This window comes from Myripristis murdjan, chromosome 3 (assembly GCF_902150065.1).
Source record: "Myripristis murdjan chromosome 3, fMyrMur1.1, whole genome shotgun sequence".
NCBI lineage: Eukaryota > Metazoa > Chordata > Actinopteri > Holocentriformes > Holocentridae > Myripristis > Myripristis murdjan.
Window position 1 is genome coordinate 10,438,598 of NC_043982.1, and position 19,539 is coordinate 10,458,136.

At 41.2% G+C, this 19,539-nt stretch overlaps 3 protein-coding genes across 4 annotated transcripts; 2 read left to right on the plus strand and 1 right to left on the minus strand.

The window, feature by feature from the left end:
- Positions 1-905: 905 nt before the first annotated feature.
- Positions 906-6,925, minus strand: LOC115357003 (BTB/POZ domain-containing protein 1). Its single transcript, XM_030048321.1, is given in 9 exon segments — positions 906-1,851; positions 1,946-2,092; positions 3,248-3,335; positions 3,454-3,646; positions 3,822-4,019; positions 4,127-4,232; positions 5,379-5,535; positions 6,333-6,604; positions 6,606-6,925. Coding segments are annotated over 9 exon segments (1,470 nt in total). The 5' UTR covers positions 6,756-6,925; the 3' UTR covers positions 906-1,692.
- An 813-nt stretch (positions 6,926-7,738) lies between these two features.
- Positions 7,739-12,891, plus strand: LOC115356884 (transmembrane 6 superfamily member 1). Its single transcript, XM_030048170.1, has 10 exons — positions 7,739-7,830; positions 7,930-8,033; positions 8,133-8,234; positions 8,324-8,423; positions 8,731-8,813; positions 9,052-9,170; positions 9,718-9,822; positions 9,925-10,017; positions 10,131-10,250; positions 12,703-12,891. Exons 1-10 carry the CDS (start codon positions 7,739-7,741, stop codon positions 12,889-12,891), a joined length of 1,107 nt encoding a protein of 368 aa, XP_029904030.1.
- A 1,481-nt stretch (positions 12,892-14,372) lies between these two features.
- Positions 14,373-19,484, plus strand: zrsr2 (zinc finger (CCCH type), RNA-binding motif and serine/arginine rich 2). Of its 2 annotated transcripts, XM_030081158.1 has the most exons (12): positions 14,373-14,670; positions 14,868-14,947; positions 15,042-15,105; positions 15,255-15,363; positions 15,471-15,557; positions 16,072-16,110; positions 16,826-16,956; positions 17,095-17,308; positions 17,716-17,771; positions 17,879-17,988; positions 18,184-18,568; positions 18,605-19,484. In XM_030081158.1, the coding sequence occupies exons 1-12, from the start codon at positions 14,624-14,626 to the stop codon at positions 19,122-19,124; spliced, it is 1,842 nt and encodes a 613-aa protein (XP_029937018.1). In that variant the 5' UTR covers positions 14,373-14,623; the 3' UTR covers positions 19,125-19,484. The 2 variants fall into 2 exon arrangements, with proteins under 2 accessions (XP_029937018.1, XP_029937010.1); XM_030081150.1 differs by having other exon boundaries at positions 18,184-19,484.
- Positions 19,485-19,539: the final 55 nt, after the last annotated feature.

Consider the following 19,539-nt stretch of genomic DNA (forward strand, 5'->3'; position numbering starts at 1 on the left):
GATTTAAAGTGGCCTTCTCACTGCCTTCTCCCTATGAATGTGCAGATTATGCAATTAAGAGCATGCACTTCATCTTCTTTGCTGTAGCTGTTAGCCTTCAGCAAACATAGTACAAGCTTTACTATGCTGCTTTTATGCCAGTGAGAATTTTACACAACCAGCAAGAATCAATGCAGCATTATTCATCATAATATCACAATGTAGGCCTATACAACCACAGGTAAAATGATAATGATTAAAAGCTGGGTATTGCAGTTATTTATCGGTAGTTACGGTCTGGATGACTTAAGGAACAAAACATTTTACTGTAGATACACAATTTCATCAACAGTTGGATTTGTAACTACAGCAGATGCTCTGAATTGTTTCATCATCTCTATTATTATGTTATGATGGCATCTAAAATTGCAATGTGCTGTATTGTTACATGTTAATTATTGTGCAGCTATTTGAACATGAAATGTCATGTAATTCCCTTTTGTAGTTCATTTAAGCACTTTAAAAGTCTAAAAATGCAGTTTTTACGTATTTCAGACATGCAGCAGCTAGAGCTTGGAGATACTGCAATGTTGAGGGCTTTTTTAACGCCAGAGTGGTTGTGAAATTCTCAGACTATTATGAATAACACAGCTGCAGGGAATAATGAAATAGTAGCTGATGACTAGTCGATGCTCACACTGAGCAATTTGCTAAAATACAATGACAGTCATGGCAACAATTTATTGCTGAAAGCTGATCATCTCTTTATCCCCACTCCCAATTCATCTCTTTTGTAGCTGGGTGTAAGAGGGGCATGTGGCATCCTCTAGTGACAGAAAGAAGAAGTATATGAATTATGCATTACATGTTATTTACCCAAGTGCAGCTTCATCTGGAGTGCATGCAAGGAACTGATTTCACATTTGTCTCGGACACATTTTATTGCCAAAAAAACAAAAACAAAAACAAAAACAAAACCTAAAAATAGAAATTCTCTTTCATTTCGGCATAAAAGTCCTGGAACGTTTTTTTTTTCTTACTTTTTAATGAAGTGCTAAGCAAACAACATGGTATCATAAATTACAGCATGTACCACTGGCAAACACATTGATGCACACATTAATCCTCATCATCATTACATTGGAGAGAAAAAACAAAACAAAACAAAACAAAATACTTTGAAGACACCTGCTGAATAAATGATAAAGTAGTGCACAATAAAAGATGGTAGAAGTATACAGGTTTGGTATTAACCACATCAGCAAAAATGGGACAAAATGACAGGACGAAATGGCATCAACCAGCGAGTGGTAGTGTCTACGATTACAAACATGGAAACTAGACTCTTGCACTGGCTGCCAACAGACAGAGCACCAGTATTTGGGTAATTTACAACCAATGATACGTTTATGCCCAAAAAGCTTTTTCAAACTAGACAAACTGATTTCCCTAAAACTCCAGCCAGTCTCTACCAGATTCCCACTCCAAACTCAATCAAAACCATGTCTGCACATCAATGTATAGGCAGACATGCACAGATGCAAGTGCGCGCACACACACACACACACACACACACACACACACACACACACACACACACACACACATTCTTTACTCCACATAAACATGAGGCACAATCTCTCCAGCATCCAGTCTTCCCAGCAGTCTGAGGTCACTCTGGTTCAGTGTACCTGCTTGACAAAATGTTCGAGTCTAGGTGTAGTAGATGATCTCTGGTATCTGCCCGTCCTCCACTGATGTACCATTGTTATTTCCAGGCGAACTGAAGAACAAAAATGTAGTCTTGGTCCCTGTTGCTGATTCCTGCGTCACTTTCTTCAGCCCTTTGGTGCCGTAATGAGAGTCAGGGCCCTGAGTGGAAAAAGGAAAAGGCATGCACTTGGTCAATGTAGGAGTTTGAACAAGTAATGGAGAATGTATTGTAGATACGAACAGCGAGACTGACCTTTAAAGTGGCACAAGCAGTGTAGCTGATATTGGGTAGGATTTCCACAGGCTCCTTAAACATCACTCTGAAGGTGTTTGCTGTGCCGTCGCAACTGAATCCTGTGTCGTTCTGCCCCAGTGTAAGGCTTTTGTCGCTCTCAATGATCTACAAAATGAGAACATTTTTGACTGAATGCTGTGTAAACACCTTTAAAAAAGGAAACATCCACCTTGAAAACTCTTTAACCAGCTAAAAAAAAAAAAAAATAGCTATTGAGAGTGTACACTGCATTTCTGGGCTAATTTGGTTGTGTCTATTTCTTATTGCTTCAGATTCCTGGCAACAGTCAAAGTCATGGTTTCATCCCTTCAACATTAAAGAGCTAGGTCTTCCTTCTAGACCCATGATTTTACATTGACACTGAACAATCACACAGGGAGACAACCACCCTAAAAGAAGAAACTGCCAATTTCTCCACCTGCAACATCCTGAAAAAAGCAAAATGCTATCCTGCTGTAAAACATGTCATGTTTCAAGGAAAGGGCAAACTCTTGTTTTTTCATGATGGGTAAACGTCTCACCCTCTTGTCCCCTTTGCTAAAACTATCACTTCTTATCTTTCCAACTATATGTGGGAGAGGTCATTTTCATATGTTGTTATGACATTTACATTTTACTACACTGCGTTAAGGAGGTGCATTGTGTTGATTCGGCTTTAATAAAATGGAATGGTATCTTGTATTATTTTTTTTTCACCCCATTTATCATAGGTTTAATATTACATTAGTATTTGCCATATTGAATATGCATACTATTGGCTGTGGGCTGTATTTTAAGCTGTATGTATTATTATTTTCTCCCAGGCATTGTACAGTGTGTGTTTGTGTTTATCTTGTCAGTTCCCTGTTCTGCCATCCTTTCCTGCACATGTGTACACCTAAAAAGCCGTTCAGAAATTTGAGTACGAGTTTGCATGGTACAATAATCGGGTTTCTCCAGATAAAATCTAGCCGTCTCAACACCATTTCTCTTAATCAATAAAACATCTCTTATAGAAACTGCCTGTCTTGTTTACATGGCATTTGAGAAGTCAGATAGCAGCCCATTCCTGGTGAATAACTCGATTACTAAAGTGCATGTAAAGGCGGTAAATGTCACACCCTCTCTGGGGCATTATGGGAAATGTAGGAAACTAAGGAAGAATGAAGTAAAGCAGGTTGGAACACCCAAAAAACACAGACTGATGATAGTTGACAGCATATGAGTATCTGATGGCGGATTGTTCCTCTAACATCAGTATGCCTCCCTGCCAGTGTTTACCTGTATGTTGACCTGGTAGTCAGTGGGTCCATGTATTGAACCATACAAGCCAAACCCCACTATTGATATTCTTCTATTAACATTGAATCTGAAAAGAAAGAGAAAGAGAAAGAGAGAATACAGTGTGAATTCAGTTCTGTTAACCTTGATTCCACTTTCTCTTTTGAACAATGTTTAGTGAGCTAGGCGTCATACACTTGTCTCACCTGATTCTGTCGCTGGTACCACTGTACCCCCATCGACTCTCAACCTGCTGGAACCTATTAATGCTGCATTCCTTCCCCCTGAGGCAGCAGCGGGGTCTGTCAATGTAGTCTACCCGTGGTTTGGGGTTTACTGTAAAGTGTAAAAACAGATTTACCACCTCCCGATCGAACAATATTCCAGACTGGGCAGGCCCTGTTGCACAAGAAAGAATATCAAACTGGTTTCTGTGGTTTGAGTTTGTGGGACACATAAGGCACAAAACAAAAAAAACAGGCATTGTTAAAAACATACATTAATGAATGCATGGAATTGGGTGCTTGATGATATTACAGAAAACAAAAATTAAAGATTTATGTGATAAGTTTACCTGCAGCAAACTCCTCAACAGTCATGAGTGGGAAGCGGATGAGTGACAGGGCTTTCCCCAGAACCTTCTGTTTGTTCTCTGAGGTCAGGGGAAGCTGCTGTCTGTAACACTCAGCATCTGCCCAGCGCACCACCGCCCCAAACAGCCGGTTCTCCCTGATGCCAAGTGTGTCTCTTTCTAACACTGCGCATAAGGTGTCTATGCACACACACACACACACACACACACACACACAGAATGTTGGTAAGTCCAGATTCAAACACGATAGCAGGACTTGAAAAGTCTCACACTGCCACTCTACATACCTAGGTCAATGTCTGTGAAGCCCTCTGCGTTTATAGCATCAGCTGTGCTCTTGTCTATGGTGTCCAGACAGAGACTGGCGAGCTGAGGTTCATCAAATAGCCTGGCCTGCAATGAGAGCACAACATCATCCACATTAGTGAGACGCCCTCAGGTCAACGTCTGTGCACGCTGCAGGGACAATTTAAACTGTTCTACAAACTGTGAAGAAAAGTACTTTTATATAAACAGGTACTGTCTGAGAGATTAGAAGATGCATGCACAATCTGCAGCTTAAACAAGAGTTTTTGGGTGCATGGCCTTGATTCATATTCACATAGGACATTTATTACACTCATTTGCATTTATTACAAGCAAGTTTCAGCTGTGAGCCATCATGAGTGTTCACTGTCTTGATACTTTCCAAATGCTTTGTCTAATAAACCCAAATGATGATTGGAGGAAAGCGAATAGTAAGAGAACAAAAACTAACTCGATTCTTACATATTAAATAATAATAACTATAGATTCTTAATAATATAGTAGTATACCTACACCACTTGGTTTCAGTTACTGTGTGTAAGAGGGACAAACAGGGCTTGGGGCAAAAATGAATAAATATTTATTTATTCATTATTCCATCCTGTTCACATTTTTTAACGAGTTTTCAAATATTCCTATGTGAATGCATGTCCTCTCCCTTGCAGGCAATTTGTAGGAGCATATGATGATGACAGGGCATTCTTTCCAGAGCTTTCTGGGTAAGAAAAATGGAGTGGTTTGAAACAGTTGAGGGAGCCGGCACCAAGCAGCCAGGATTAAGAGAAAATGCCAAAGCCACACAAACCACTGCATTAACAGAAAGTAAGACAGAAAATATCATAAATAACTCAACAGCCACGGAAAGATAGACTGTTTGGAGACAGAGTGGGGAAAACGACACCATCCTCTTCAGTCTGCCAGTTTCCAATTAGGAAAAAAGTGTGGGACGTGTCTTACAAACTGAATGTTTACTTGCCAATATGAAATATAAACGTATTATTTAATTGTTCAATAACAGGCTCCAAACCTCCCTTCCCATAAAATGTGCTCCCATCCCCATGAATAAAATAAAAAAAATAAGTACAAATACAGATAATTATTCCACTTTACTTATATCTGATTCTGGTCCCTTATTTCTTAAAGTGGCAAAACCAGATAAGTTTAAGCTCTGTTCAAAGGCAGATAAGAAACCCTCGGCGCAAGTGTGCCGTGGGAAAGACTGTGAAAGATTACCTGGGTGAGGAGCATGAATGCATTATCGGCTCTGAGGTGCTTGGTGAGGAACTCCACACAGTGGCCCTCCAGAGCAGGGACTGCATACTTCTTAGCTGTGTACAGAGTTGTCATCACAGTCTCCGGGCCGATGTGGACCTCGTCAGAGTACAGGAACCTGCACCGATGAGAGGGACAGGTGTACCATGTTAGACAGAAAAGCTTGCACTGGGGAAATAACTTTTTTTTTTTATTTATTTGTGGAATAGTTTAAAAACGTTCCGCCACTAATTCTGGCCAGCATAAATCTTAACACGTCACCTAAATTTATAGTCTGCATTACAGTGGTGTCAAGTAACACTGGGTTAGGCAGGATGGCTTATTAGGCAAAGGCGTTTGTAGGGCAGGGCTATACAGGCAAAAACAAATATCACAATATTTTTAACTGAATACCACGATACCAATATTGTGTCAATACTGCAAGAATGGCTGTGGGTGCTTTTCCAAAATATTTGCATCATGAGGTTTTTGAGAAATAATCATTAGTAACGTGGATGTAAGGACCAAGCAGGTAGAGGCAAATAACAGAACGGCTATAACAGTCTAATAAGCTCATAAAGTTCATCCATTTACTGTAATGTACCCATTAAAACCAGGAAAAGATTTCACTTCTTCCATATCTTGATATTGCAATATTCACAATCCAAAACAATGTATAGTCTTGCATCATGTTTACAAAATGTTGATATAGTGGCCAGCTCTAAGTGGTTGTTTACTTGATGGTGATTGGGTTATGTCTACTCTGAAAGTCCTACAGCAGTTCATCCAAGCTTTTTTCAGTACCATACCTACCTAATATACCTAATGTAATACCTGTGAATTACATCAAGGCCCTGTGTGGCTGCAACAAACAGCCACATGGACTGGAGGTGAAAGCTGCTGGACAGTGTGTTACATGGTAATAGTCAGTTTTACCTGAGCAGGGCGAGAAAAGCTGCTGGCTCCACATCAGGCAGCTCTATTTCGGCCGAGGTAGTGGCCATCCCCCCGTTGAACATGGCATCGAAAACAGCGCTGCCCGCGGCCAGGACGAATTTGTGGGCCGGTATCCTCTGAGCCTGCCGGCCCTTTCCGACTATGAACCTGACGTCGCTGAGCAGCTCGTTGTTGAACAGGAAGGCGAAGCGCTCCTTCAGGGAGCTCTTCGTGGCCTGCCAGTTGTACATGGGCTCCCGGTGGAGGCCCATGACCGGGGGGGGAGATGGACGGCGCAGGAGCGGAGACTGGCACACCGGAGAGCGCCGCGGCGGCCGTCCTGCCCGCTCCGGACTGAGCCACATTGGATGCTGCTACCTTCCCTGCAACGTTTGACGCCAATCCGCCGCCGCCAGTCGCCATGGCGCACTTCCCGCTGCTCTGCGTTCACCTGTGACCGACGAGGAAACACGCACTTACACCGACCGTGCAGTACTTACGGTCTTTTACGTGGTTTCATCGTTGTTATTTTGATGCTTGCTTGTTGCTAGCTCAGGCTCGCCTCGTCTCTCCAGAAATGACGCACACTTCCGCGGTTTACATCTTCCTGTGTCGCTTTCTTGAAGTTTTACAATTCACCGCTAGTGGGCAGTCTCTTCATGTTCAACTTACTGTAATTAAGCAAGCAGGGGCCCTGCTACTACATTTACCACCCTATTGTATTGAAAAAACACAAACAACATTATATATTTTAAACAATAACGGCCAAGAAATTCCTTATGTTTTTTAAGTTCCCTCTTCTAGACATTTTCTTCTATTTAGCCTTGTTTTTATCATTATTTTATTGTTGCTTTTATCCTGTTTTGATGTCACTTTTACCTTATTTTTGTATGGGTCTGATCAATATTTATTTCCTGCAGTGTTGTATTTTATGTTACGTACTCTGCATTGTTTAGATAAGTGTTATATAAATAAAGATGATATTACTATTATTGTTGTTGTTGTACTTGTTGTTAATCAAACAATCATAATCTGGCAAAGACTAGCTTTTGCAGCAGTTAAAATAAAGTACTTTGTGTGTGTGTGTGTGTGTGTGTGTGTGTGTGTGTGTGTGTGTGTGTGTGTGTGGCGGGGGGTGGCATGCGGGCGTGTGTGCGTGTCTGTGCGCGCGTGTATGCATGAGTGTGGCATATCTGTTGAGAGAGAGCGTCGGACGCAGAAACACGGAGCGTGCATTCAGCAGGAGTTTAGAGTATGTGAAGTGATTACGATGGAAACACACTCTCATTATTTATCATCCTCTGAATGTGACTTGTAGACTGGACATGGCACAGTTTTGTGGCTGAGCGAGCCCTTCCTAGTTCCTCCAGTCCTCAGAAAGAAGATTTGCTCCAGCGGGGTCTGCCATGAACGCGTCTGCCGGGACAGGGGTGTTTGTCCTGTCGCTCATGTCCATACCCATCTCCTATTTTTTCAACTCCCTTATTTACAGCAACAGGTGAGCGTGGATACATGCTTTTCAGGTGTTAAGTGCATTGTTTTGCATTTGAAAATATTCTGATGTATAAAAAAATGAGAGATAGTTTCTTGTCATCAGTGCTGAAGCAGTCCTGTCAGCTGGGTGCACAACTCTACTTATCCTGGCAATTTCGGCACGCCTTCTGTTCAAGAGGAAGGCTCCAGAAGACCCGCTTTTCTATGGTATGAGTTATCCATATCTGTCTGTTTATCTATCCATCTATCTTTGAACTTATATTTTATCACCCAGTTTGAATAAATCAAGTCTGTGCCCCTCTGTAGTGTATGGAGTGCATGCCTTCCTGAGTGTGGTGAATCTGATCATTGGGCTGGAGCAGGACAGCATCATTGATGGCTTCGTGACCTTCTACCTCAAAGAGGCAAGTGTTTGCTTGGAGTCCTCTGTTTGCAAGTGGCCCATGTGGCTCCACACATTCTGTCTAACTGATTAAGTCTCTTTGTGCTTCAGGCAGATCCTCATATTAATACAGCCCACGGCCACATGATTGCCTACTGGGATGGCTGTGTGCACTATCTCATGTATCTGCTCATGATTGCTGCGATTACATGGGGGTAGGTACGCCATATCTGTGCTCAACTGGCACATTGTTCCTCTTAAGCACACAGTCAGCACCATTTATTAGTGCAATCAGACAGCATTAGCTTTGTATCTTTCCCTTGTTCCCTGTATTCAGCATTATTCTGTCTATGGTATTATAAACTCAGTTTCTGTAAATGAATCTTTTAGAAGAGTGACAATCTTTTATTAGTGTATGGATACATTCATTTAAAGTTTAGTATCTATCTATCTATGAATCATATGACTCTTTGTAAATATGTTTTCATTTCTTGTGCAATGGCCGTGTGATGTGGTTTGCAGGGACAGTTACAGAGCCATTGGACTCTACTGGGTAGGATCCTTTCTCACACGTGTCATAGTCTACATTCTTGGGAATGTTGTGGGTAAGTACACTAAAAATAATGGGATACATTTAGATGGCTACTGCTGGGAATGTAAGCCCCTGTCGCTCATGCACAGTTCCCATAAAAAAAAAAAAAAAAAAAAAAAAAAAAAAAATCAAGTCATCCAAACTTCATTGTTTTTCAAGTTGGCTGCTTGATGCTGCATCAGACACTAAATTTCACTTGCATCATGTAAAGCATTACAAAGAGATATTGTGCTGTGCTGTCCTTTTCCCAGGGAAATATGGGATCCATGTCGGCCCTCTCTTCCTCTTCCATATGCTGTATATCTCGGTGTCTGTGTGGGCCTGCTTCCGCGTCTTCAGCCAGCCCTCTACACGGGATGTCCAGCTGTTGGTAAGAACCACCAATTCGTGAGGATCAAAGCTAACAGGTGCTAAAGAGGAGTGGTGAAAGTCTGCATGCAATGCTTTTAACGAGCTGCTCACTATAATGAAATCTGAAGTGTGCAAAACAGGTTCAGTGAGGAGTGGAGTTTGACTTTCATGCAAGCAACTGTTGTGAAATCTGTCCTTATCACCTTGCTGACCTCCAAAAGGCCAATGAATAGACGAATGAATTAGTAAATAAATAAACACCAGCATGTCAAAATTTGAATTCACAACTATTAAGAATGGCATTAATTGCCAGTAGCATTAATTCCCAGTGACCTCTCCACACAACAGCATGAGCATTAAAATTAATTTACCAGTTTAAATAAAATCACGTAAGTACCTCACTATCTCAGCAGTAACATTAGCCATACTGCATCAACCCAAAAATTTAATCTTTGCAAATTTGTGAACAACTGTGATGAAAAATGTAAGTTAGTGAGAAGAGTGCGGATGAAACATCATAATTTGAAAATCTTAACATGTTTTTTTGCCCCCTTTGCTCCCATCAGGGCATTCAGGAGGACCAGAGGAAAAGTTTGGTGCACAGACCTCTGGACTTAATGTTCATCATCTACCTCATCCCTGCGATGGCTTTTTGTATTTTTAGGGGCCTGGTATGGATTACTAAGAGCTTTACCCAGCAAGCACACACAGAAATTGAAATGTTGTTATATGCAAAGTGCCTTTGCATTTAATTCAGCTTGCGTTTGATGCAGGTTGTCCTAGACTGTTCCAGCAAATGGTGTCAAGAGTACACACAGCAGTATGAGCCTTACCTGAAGGACCCCTCGGCCTATCCTAAAATACAGGTAACTGAGAGACCGTACTTGTGCCCTCACAGTTGAACTACACCTTTAATGGCATTAGAGTCTTGGACACATCAAACCATGCTGTTATTGTTTGTTATTGTATTGCTTGTCAGATGCTGGTGAGCATGCTGTACTCTGTGCCGTACTACATCATTGCTCTTTACGGGCTGCTGGTCCCGGGATGCGAGTGGATGCCAGATCTGACCCTTGTGCACTCGGGGGCGCTGGCACAGGCAAGTCGTGAGACAAAGAAGTTTGTCATCTCAAAGCCTTTATTGCTTGGTAACACTATATAATAACCATCATTACTAAATGGTAAATTTAGTTAATAGTTTAGTTTAGCTAATAGTTATTTTACTGTTAATAAACACTGAAGTGATAGTTGATAATGTTTACGTATCACATAGTAAACTACCTATTAACAATTTCCTGTTGCACACATAATACATTTTTTTTTATTAAATATTTGCTAATGGGTAATAATTGATTTGTAGACTATTGTACAAAGTTGCAACAGATGTTATTAATACTTCATAAATTGTTAATTAATGCTGTATAATTCATCTTTAAATATTACTTGGATGGTCTCCATAGTGTTGAATATTTTTAATTAAGCTTCACCATTTAATAAGGTATTATAATCATCAGTTGAAGCTTTATAAGTACTGTTTACAGATGGTTTGCCAACTGATTATTACCTATTAACAAAGTGCTGTAAAATATCTGCTCCATCAGTCTATGTAATGTTGGTAGATATTTAACAAACATAAAGGTTTACAAATCATGAGGTAATTATTAACCTATACTCAATTAAGTATATAAAATGTTACAATTTGTGAAAGTGTTAGTAAATAGTCTATTGTATAATAAGTAAACATTATTAATAATCATTATTTCATTGTTTGTTAACTGTAAAATAACTATCATAAAGTGTTGCCAGTTTCTAATATATAGTGCTTTTTCTGCAGGGATTCTTCACATTTAAACTTTAAAATCAAACACAGACCGTTTCTTTATTTGATGCCATTTCACAGTGAGTCATGAATTTCCACCGTGCATAACTTGTAATATATAAATACAACAGATTCTGGCGTCACGCTGAGACTGTGGGTGATAGTGACTCTGCAGAGGATAAGTCATCATTATTCCTCTGAGGGTGGAGTATCAGAGAGGCGAGCCTGCGATGCTGTGTGTGTACTGTTTTGATGTACCCCTCAAAACCAAAATGTATCAGATGTACGTGCATGTTAAAAGTGATAAGCAAACAATGTTCAAAATGCAAATGACTAAGTGAAAATAAAATAATCAAGGCTGACACAGAAGTAGGCTGCCTCACTACACTGGGTTTTGTAAGTTCTGTCTGGCCTCGCATTCAAAACGCCCACATGACACTTTCTGTTCTGTAATCCTGTAGCCCTCACTTCTGCGTAGCGCCTGCAGCTTTGTCTCTTTGTTCAGGATGTTGTGCAGTGCAGTTGAAGCAGCAGTGGTTCTGTGTGAGCAGATCTGGTTTCAGGCAGCAGCACACACACACTACCTGTTGTCATCTAAAGATGGAAACTCTAAAGAGCGGTGGGAACAGCTTGGCCACCAATCCGATGTCAACAATACACAGCGGCTTTTGTGTTGGAGCTGCAGGCTGACATGTCACTCACCGGGGGTACAAAGGCAGTAGCTGACTTCAGACCAGTAGGAATGGTGGTATTGGTGGTATTCACTTAAATGTCAGCTGTCTGGTCAAGCTATAAATAGACCAGCTGATGCTCCAGCAGCTATGGTTGCTATGAGACAGGTCGTGCATCTTTTCTCAGTGACTCTCCATGTGAAAGATAACTAGTGTGGGACTCTGTCAGATTGAGAAATGTTTGTGATATTTTAGGGATGAGAGGTGATGCTGAGAGGTGATCTTTGCTTTATCCTTCACCAAACCATTAGAGGAAAAAAAAAAATCCACCCTAAGACAGAAAAGGATGAGGTACCAATTTCTCCACTGCCAGGAGCCTCAATAGACCAGAATAGCAAAACCTAAATAACAATGCAGCTACAAGACATGCTGCATTTTTGACATGGGAAGAAAGTCATTCTGGGAAATGTAGTAAAATTAAAAGTTGGCACACCCTGTATCTGATCTAGTGAATGGAATTGTAATACCGGGCAAATATCATATTCATTCATGCTTTTTATTTATTTATGATTTACTAACTATAGCAAAGTCTTAAACTGGTTAAAATGTCCATAAAAATGGGGGGAAACGTTTTTGAAACAATATTTTGCAGTATTTAATGTTGGGAAATTGTATTACTGATGCCACACTAAGCTCCTTTTTCCCTCTGTCCTGTCTTTGCCTTGCTACTCTTTGTAACAGTCTTATGCACAATGGTTTCTATTAAAAAAAGAAGAGGAAGAAGAAGAAGTTGGCACACCCATACAAAAAAAGTACATTGCAACACTTGATCACAAAATAATTACTGGATTGATCATCACCAACTGATCATACAAACAATGTAAAAGTATCAGATGCGGGGTCTGTCCTTTAAAATCTGCCTGCTTGTCCTTTGATGTAATTTTCACTGAACGCATCACATCAGCAGCGCTGAGAAGCTTAAACACTGATTGAAGTCTTTTTTTTTTCTTGTTTTTCACCTCCTGCTTGCTGTGTGTTTTCCTCTCCTGTTCACGTCACAGGCCCAGTTCTCTCATATCGGTGCGTCTCTTCACACTCGGACACCGTTCTCCTACAGGGTGCCCGCTGAGAGCCAACCTGTCTTCCTGCTGGTCAACGTCCTGTACGCTCTGGTGCCGCAGGCCCTGTGCTACCGCTGTGCCGCCAGACCGGCCTTCTTCCTCCGACCCACACCTGACAAGAGTGAATGAGCTGAACTGTGTGTGTGTGTGTGTGTGTGTGTGAGAGAGAGAGAGAGAGAGAGAGAGGGAGAGAGAGAGAGAGAGAGAGAGAGAGAGAGAAAGACAGAACAAGTAAACAAGCACAAGCCTGTAATCATGACCTAGCTCTGCTTGTGCAGAGCTAGGTCATGATTATGATGGAAACACGCTGGGATTGTTTACTATTTTAACTGTATTTCTCTTAGACTCAACGGCACACTGAGGAGAAGAGCCGTGCAGCCATGATGGTTAAATACGAGCCGCATCTGCCTCATCCGTACTGTGGATGTCATGGTGTAAAGCCCTTCATAACTTCTGTAGCTCTCACTGTGTTTTTGCTTAAGGCATTAAAAAGGGAAAAGACGTGCAACTATTGTTACGTCATCCGTGTATTTTTTTTTTTTTTTTTTTTTTTTTTTTTTTTTTAACTTTTTTCTTTTCTCACATATATATGATATATTTAGTTGATAGTATGTTTTCTGGCCTGTTTGGTTTGGCATTGGTTCGGCATAAAAACAAAACAAAACCAAGATTCAAGACACAAGATTCAAATATGCTATTATATATAAATGTAGACTATGTGCATAAAATATTCACATTCATATATTATAATAGCCTGCTATAACCTAAAGAATTATTCTAATGAAATTTAAAAAAAAAAAAAAAAAAAAAAAAAAAAAAAAAAAGTCAGTGATGGGATTATTCCAATAAAGTTCTGGAAAAATCCACTTAGAATTGGCTGCTGACACACGTAATAGATTTTTTTATTCATAAGTTTTTTGTTTCAGTTGGATTTCTATCTCAAATCAGAATTAATGATATTCACAGTATACACAGGTACAATCTGATGAGCAAAAACTTGAGATAATGTCAATATTATTGAATTATACCTTGATATGAAAAAGCAAGTCATTACCTAGGGTAAATGATAGGTATAAAACAATTGATGTTAATTCAGCGTTGAAACAGCGATGAAACTCTTGTGCAATGATAGAACTGTCTTTGTACAGGAAAGTCCAGCCCAATAAAGCTTTCTTATGAAATGATTAGAGTTTTACTGGAAATATGTCCACCTATATGAACACTGGAATAAAACATTAATCCCAATATTAAATATTTCAATAAAGCATAGCTGTCCATTTTTAGCATCCAAGCATCTATAGCTCATTTATTGTTTATTTTGTTCAATCATGCATTCTTTTACTCAAAAATATTCTCCTGTTTTGTACCATCCTCACTCCCCCTCTTATATTTTTCCTAGGATGGCGAGGTTACTTCTCTTTCCATTTTGAGTGATCACTGGGCTTAATGAATAAGGTTCGGTTAAGGTCCAAGTTAGGTTTAGCATAAATTTGTCATACTAAGGGGAAACGGTGGCGAATCAATTTAAGTCGATTACGTCGTGCCTTCGCCATCCTAGGAAAATAAAGTCTCCTCCTCGTAGGTGACGCTGTACGTCGAACCGGAAGTGTTTAAGCCAACTTTCCCTCTGCTCATGAAAAAATCCAGTGGTAGCTAACAGGAGATACTACTTAGTGAATTAATTACTTTAGCTAGAGCATTTATGAACAGACTCCCTAAGAAACAACGCACCGAACACCAGGATGTTTTAGATAAACAGTACCTAAATCCAAAGTGAAAGCGTCTCTTCCACTGCGTGGTTAAACACACCGCAAGCTAACGCTAGCTAAGAGGCAAGGTTTTTGTTGTTAGCTAGCTCGCTATGATGACAACATCCACTCCTGCAGCGGCGTGTGCTCCAGCTTTAACGTGAGTGGTCTCTTAATTTCTTAGTTTTTTATTGTCTGCCGGTCATGTTTATCTCATGCAAGCCTTCTTTGGGTTTATTTGCTGGACGACGAGAGTGTGTGTCTACAGGGCTTAATGTTAGCTAACGTCACGGTGCTACAGCCCCATAACAATATATTTCATCATCATCGTTTTGCTTGTCATTTGCCAATCTGCAGTCAGAAGCAGCGCAGGGCTCTGTTGAAGAAGGAACGGAGGAGACGGAAACGCCAAGCCTTAGCCCAAGCCAGAGAGTGTGGTATGGAGTCAACTTGATGCCTTAATGCCTGTCATCTGTCACACAGTAACAATCACTGCTGTGCAGCCCCTCACGGTCTATTGCACATCCTCAGGTTTGCAAGATGGATCAGATCACACATCTGAGGAGGAAGATGATGATGACGCTGAGAAGGAAAGGTAGAACTCAAAACACCTGCTAAGAACTACTGGACATTAAAATATCTGCTAACATACAGGGATGCTTTTTATTAGATTAATATCATGATGGACTCTGCACTGGTGATGTGAATAGCTGTGTCATGTGCAGTCTTGTTTTGTCTCCTCAGGCAGCGGCTGCATGAAGAGTGGTTGGAGAGAGAGAGGCTGGCTCAGGAGGAGTTCAAGGTCAAGTCTGAAAGGGAGGAAGCCGCGAGGAGGAGAAAGGAAGAGGAGGAGGTAACATCAGACGAAACAGCCATTCACTGCACATTCAAGGTTATCTAGGCTATGAGACATATTTTGTGATCTACAGCATGCTTTCATTGCTGCTGTTGTGTTAACAGCGGAGGATAAAGGAGGAATGGGACGCGCAGCAGAAGAGAGAACAGGAGGAAAAAGACCAGAGGCGGCGGGAGAAGCAAGACAGAGAGGTGAAACAGGCCCAAGGAGGATAGAAACACAGAATATATCCTCTTCCACTTTGCCCAATGAGTGGCCCCTTAAATTTATCACCAGTCTTGATTTTAGTAATTATTAGCGTCCAAAATGAAGATTTAAGATCCGATTTCTCTGTGTGATGTTTATATATATATATTTTTACCCATTGAGTATTTCTTTCCTTATACATAATTCTTTTAAATGTTTCCTTGACGGAGTGGCACAAACAGTCATCCTGTTCCTTAACTAAGATACACACAAAGAGAAACACCTTTACCAGCTCCTTCACCTCTCAGGACGAGGATGTATCTTTTACCCATGGCTCTGTGTGAAAACTGCCTCTGAAAAGACTTCCCAAGAGGCCAGACATATTGTGATTAACCTGTTGCAGCACAAACCTTTTTTGTGTCCTTAAGCACTGGTGAATGTGATCTTAACATGCAGTGACAGATATGCTGTGTTGACCGCTACACATTTTCACCCGCCATGTCTTTACACCATTTGTAGGAGGCTGTTCAGAAAATGTTGGACCAAGCTGAGAATCAGGTATTAACATGCGCCAGTGTCATTGCACAGACACCTGCTTTATGTTGACCTTTTTGCCTTTTGTAAGATTAAATATTATTCATAGGCAGCGATGAGTGAGGAAACATTTAGTGTCCCATTGAAATGCATCTAATTCAACGTCCAAAGACATTTTTGAAGAAAATCCACTGCAGATCCAGGTTGTTTTTTCCTAAATGGATGGAAGTATAAAGTCATATCAGACGGCACTCATATTAAATTGCATATAATTTCAACAGCAGTCAGTAAGTCAAGAGAGCATACAAAAGGAGCAGTGCATGTGCAGGATAACAACCTGGAAAGCCTTCATATTATTGATCATGGGTCACTGATTGCTCTGAAAATAGTGTTTCCTGTGCAAACACTTCCCCATCCATTGATCATATTGACACTGTGGTTAAAATAAACCACATATTTCCATCATAGGCGTTCAGCTTACAGTCTGATTCAGAGAGACTTGCAGTGCTTGCAGCAGTAAGGGCAAGCCTAAAACCCTGCATCACCTAAATTACCAGCAGCAGTAAGGGGTGCAGGGCTCAGGGCCTTTGTGCATTGACAGTATCTGTGTAACCACAGAATGATCATGTAAGATGAGCTGTGCCAATGTGCAGCAGTGAGTGAAATTGAAAATTTGCCTGTTGCCTCTTGCTGGTGAACCGTCAAGCAGCATTTTGTCGCTGTATGTTGTCACTTGCAGCTAGATAATGGAGGTCCATGGATGAATCCTGAGGCTCCTGTGACGGAGAGCTCGGAGAACTATGGAACGGAGCGGGATGTCGCAAACTGTCCCTTCTTCCTCAAGACTGGAGCGTGCAGATTTGGAGACAGGTGCTTTGTGTTTTTCCTTTTTGAAGTGTCGGTCACATGAAATGCAGACATTTTAATAATCTGATGAATAAGTGGATGGAAATGAAATACTCAACCGTCGCTTCGTATGTTCTTTCCCCGCCAACCTTGTGCATCCAGATGCTCCCGTAGGCATGTTCACCCCAGCAGCAGCTCCACCCTGATGATCCGCGGGATGTTTGTGACGTTTGGTATGGAGCAGTGTCACCGGGACGATTATGACACAGATGCGTGTTTGGAGCACAGCGAAGAAGAGCTGCAGGAGTATTTCCTGGATTTCTACCACGATGTCCTGCCAGAGTTCAAGAGTGTTGGCAAAGTGGTGCAGTTCAAGGTAAACGGATCAGGAAGAATAGGATTAGGATTGTTGTGTTTTGGGAAACTTTTATTTGGATTGAGAGAAATTTCCATTCAGGTGTGGATATGTGGAATTTTGGGCTGATAATTACCGATCCTTTGGTTTGATTGTATGGTTTCACTGTTAGAAGATCAAAGGAAACATTAAAAGTATAAAATTTTATTTGTAATATGAAGCCTGATCATTTCACCCCTATTCTCCTCTATGTGGATTTTTACAGTTTGCTGTATATCAAATAGACTCCCATTGTCTCAACTTGCAATGATACATTTATTTGTGACATTTTAGTGCTAGATCTTCACTGGGCAAAATGTTCCAAAAAAATTACCAGAAAAATAGCAGCCATTTTTAAATCTTTTTTTTTTTTTCTTTCTTGTTCTTAGGTCAGCTGCAACTTTGAACAGCACTTAAGAGGAAATGTTTATGTCCAGTTTGATACGTAAGCCTACACACATCTGCTTTTTAAAAATATTAAAACTGTGCCATGTTTAAAGGTTTTGATAAAGCTCTTAATTTTGTGTCATGTGTCCTCTGTTGTGTGTGAAGGGAGGAACAGTGTAGAGACGCCTTTGTCAGGTTCAACGGGAGGTGGTACGCTGGCCGGCAGCTTCATTGTGAGCTCTGCCCCATTACACGATGGAAGAATGCTATATGTGGTGAGTTCACTCATTCATCTGAAATCCCAACTTATTTGCCAAGTACTGTTTACTGCCGAGATTACTTGACAACCAAGTTTCACAGGCTAGGGCAAGGCAAGACATAATAGAGGACACGCAGTATCACTCTTACATGTGCTCATTATTTTTGTGAATTCAGTATCTTTTTGCTTCTGTGTATTTGTTCTCTCTCAGGATTGTTTGACAGACAAAAATGTCCCAAAGGGAAGCACTGCAACTTCCTGCATGTATTTCGTAACCCTGGAAATGAGTTCTGGGAGGCTGACCGGGACCTGCACTTGTCACCAGACCGGGACGGCAGGGGGCCTCACAAGGCAGGGTGGCACTCAGAGCGATCATGGAGGCTACGGAAAAGCAGCAGAAGCCCCCTGAGATCAGAGAGATCCCGCGACCGCAGGAGCGACCGGAGGAGCCGCAGCAGGAGCAGGGAGAGGAGTCGAGAAAGGAGGGCCTCCCAATACCACAGGGGAGACTGCAGGTCGTCCAGATCCAGACCCACTGGCTGGAGGAAAGATAGGTATCGGAGCAGGAGTAGAGACAAAGACAGTGAGCGAGACAGGTCAAGGAGTCGAAGTAGAGATCGAATGCGAGACAGGTCAAGGAGTCGAAGTAGAGATCGAATGCGAGACAGGTCAAGGAGTCGAAGCAGAGACAGGGAGCAAGATAGGCTTCATAATAGAAGTAAAGATAAAGAAAGAGAGCATGACAAGTGTAGGAGCAGAAGCAAAGAGAATGACAGGCCTCGGAGCAGAAGTAGCGATAAAGACGCAAAGACAGAGACTCATCCTGGAGTAGACAGAGACCGGTCAAGGAGCAGAAGTGGAGAGAGGGAAAGAAAGAGGCAAAGTAGAGAAAGGAACAAAAATCGGAGCCCCAAGAAAACAGATAGCAAAGACAAAACATCTAACGATGACACCCACACGCATCGCCACCACAAACACTCCAAAAAGAGCAAGAAAAAGAGCAAGAAGAAACACAAGAGGAAAAGCTACTCGCCTGAAGGGACGATTTCATCTGGAGAGTCAGAGAAGGAGGAAGAGACGGGGGACAAGAACGTCTCTGCAACAAGTCCCAGTGTAGAGACAATTGAATCAAAGCTTGATCCAGAGTGCTGAAGGTGACTCGGGTGTGAATCCCAGTGAGAGGAGAGAAGTTCTCACCCCGAGAACCCAAATGAACTGGTTGGAAATGGTGGCATCAATACTTTGTAGCAGCGCATATGCACAATTAATTTAACATGTTACATCATAGCAAGTTGCAGCTATGACAGTTACAGTTCAGTTCCAAATGATACATCACAAATTTGGATTTTGCAATTTGGTTTTCAGTAGGAAATGCAAGATCACCCTCTTGTACAAATGTAAATGTTTCACATTCTCAGAAACGGATGATGTTTAATTTCTGAATACAATCAAATGGAGCTGTGGTGGTAAAACTGCATTCATTGTGACCAAGTAAAAATGGTATAAAACAAGGAATAACAGCCTGGTTTTCTGGGTACATTTATTGTTAATAACCTTCAATCAAGTA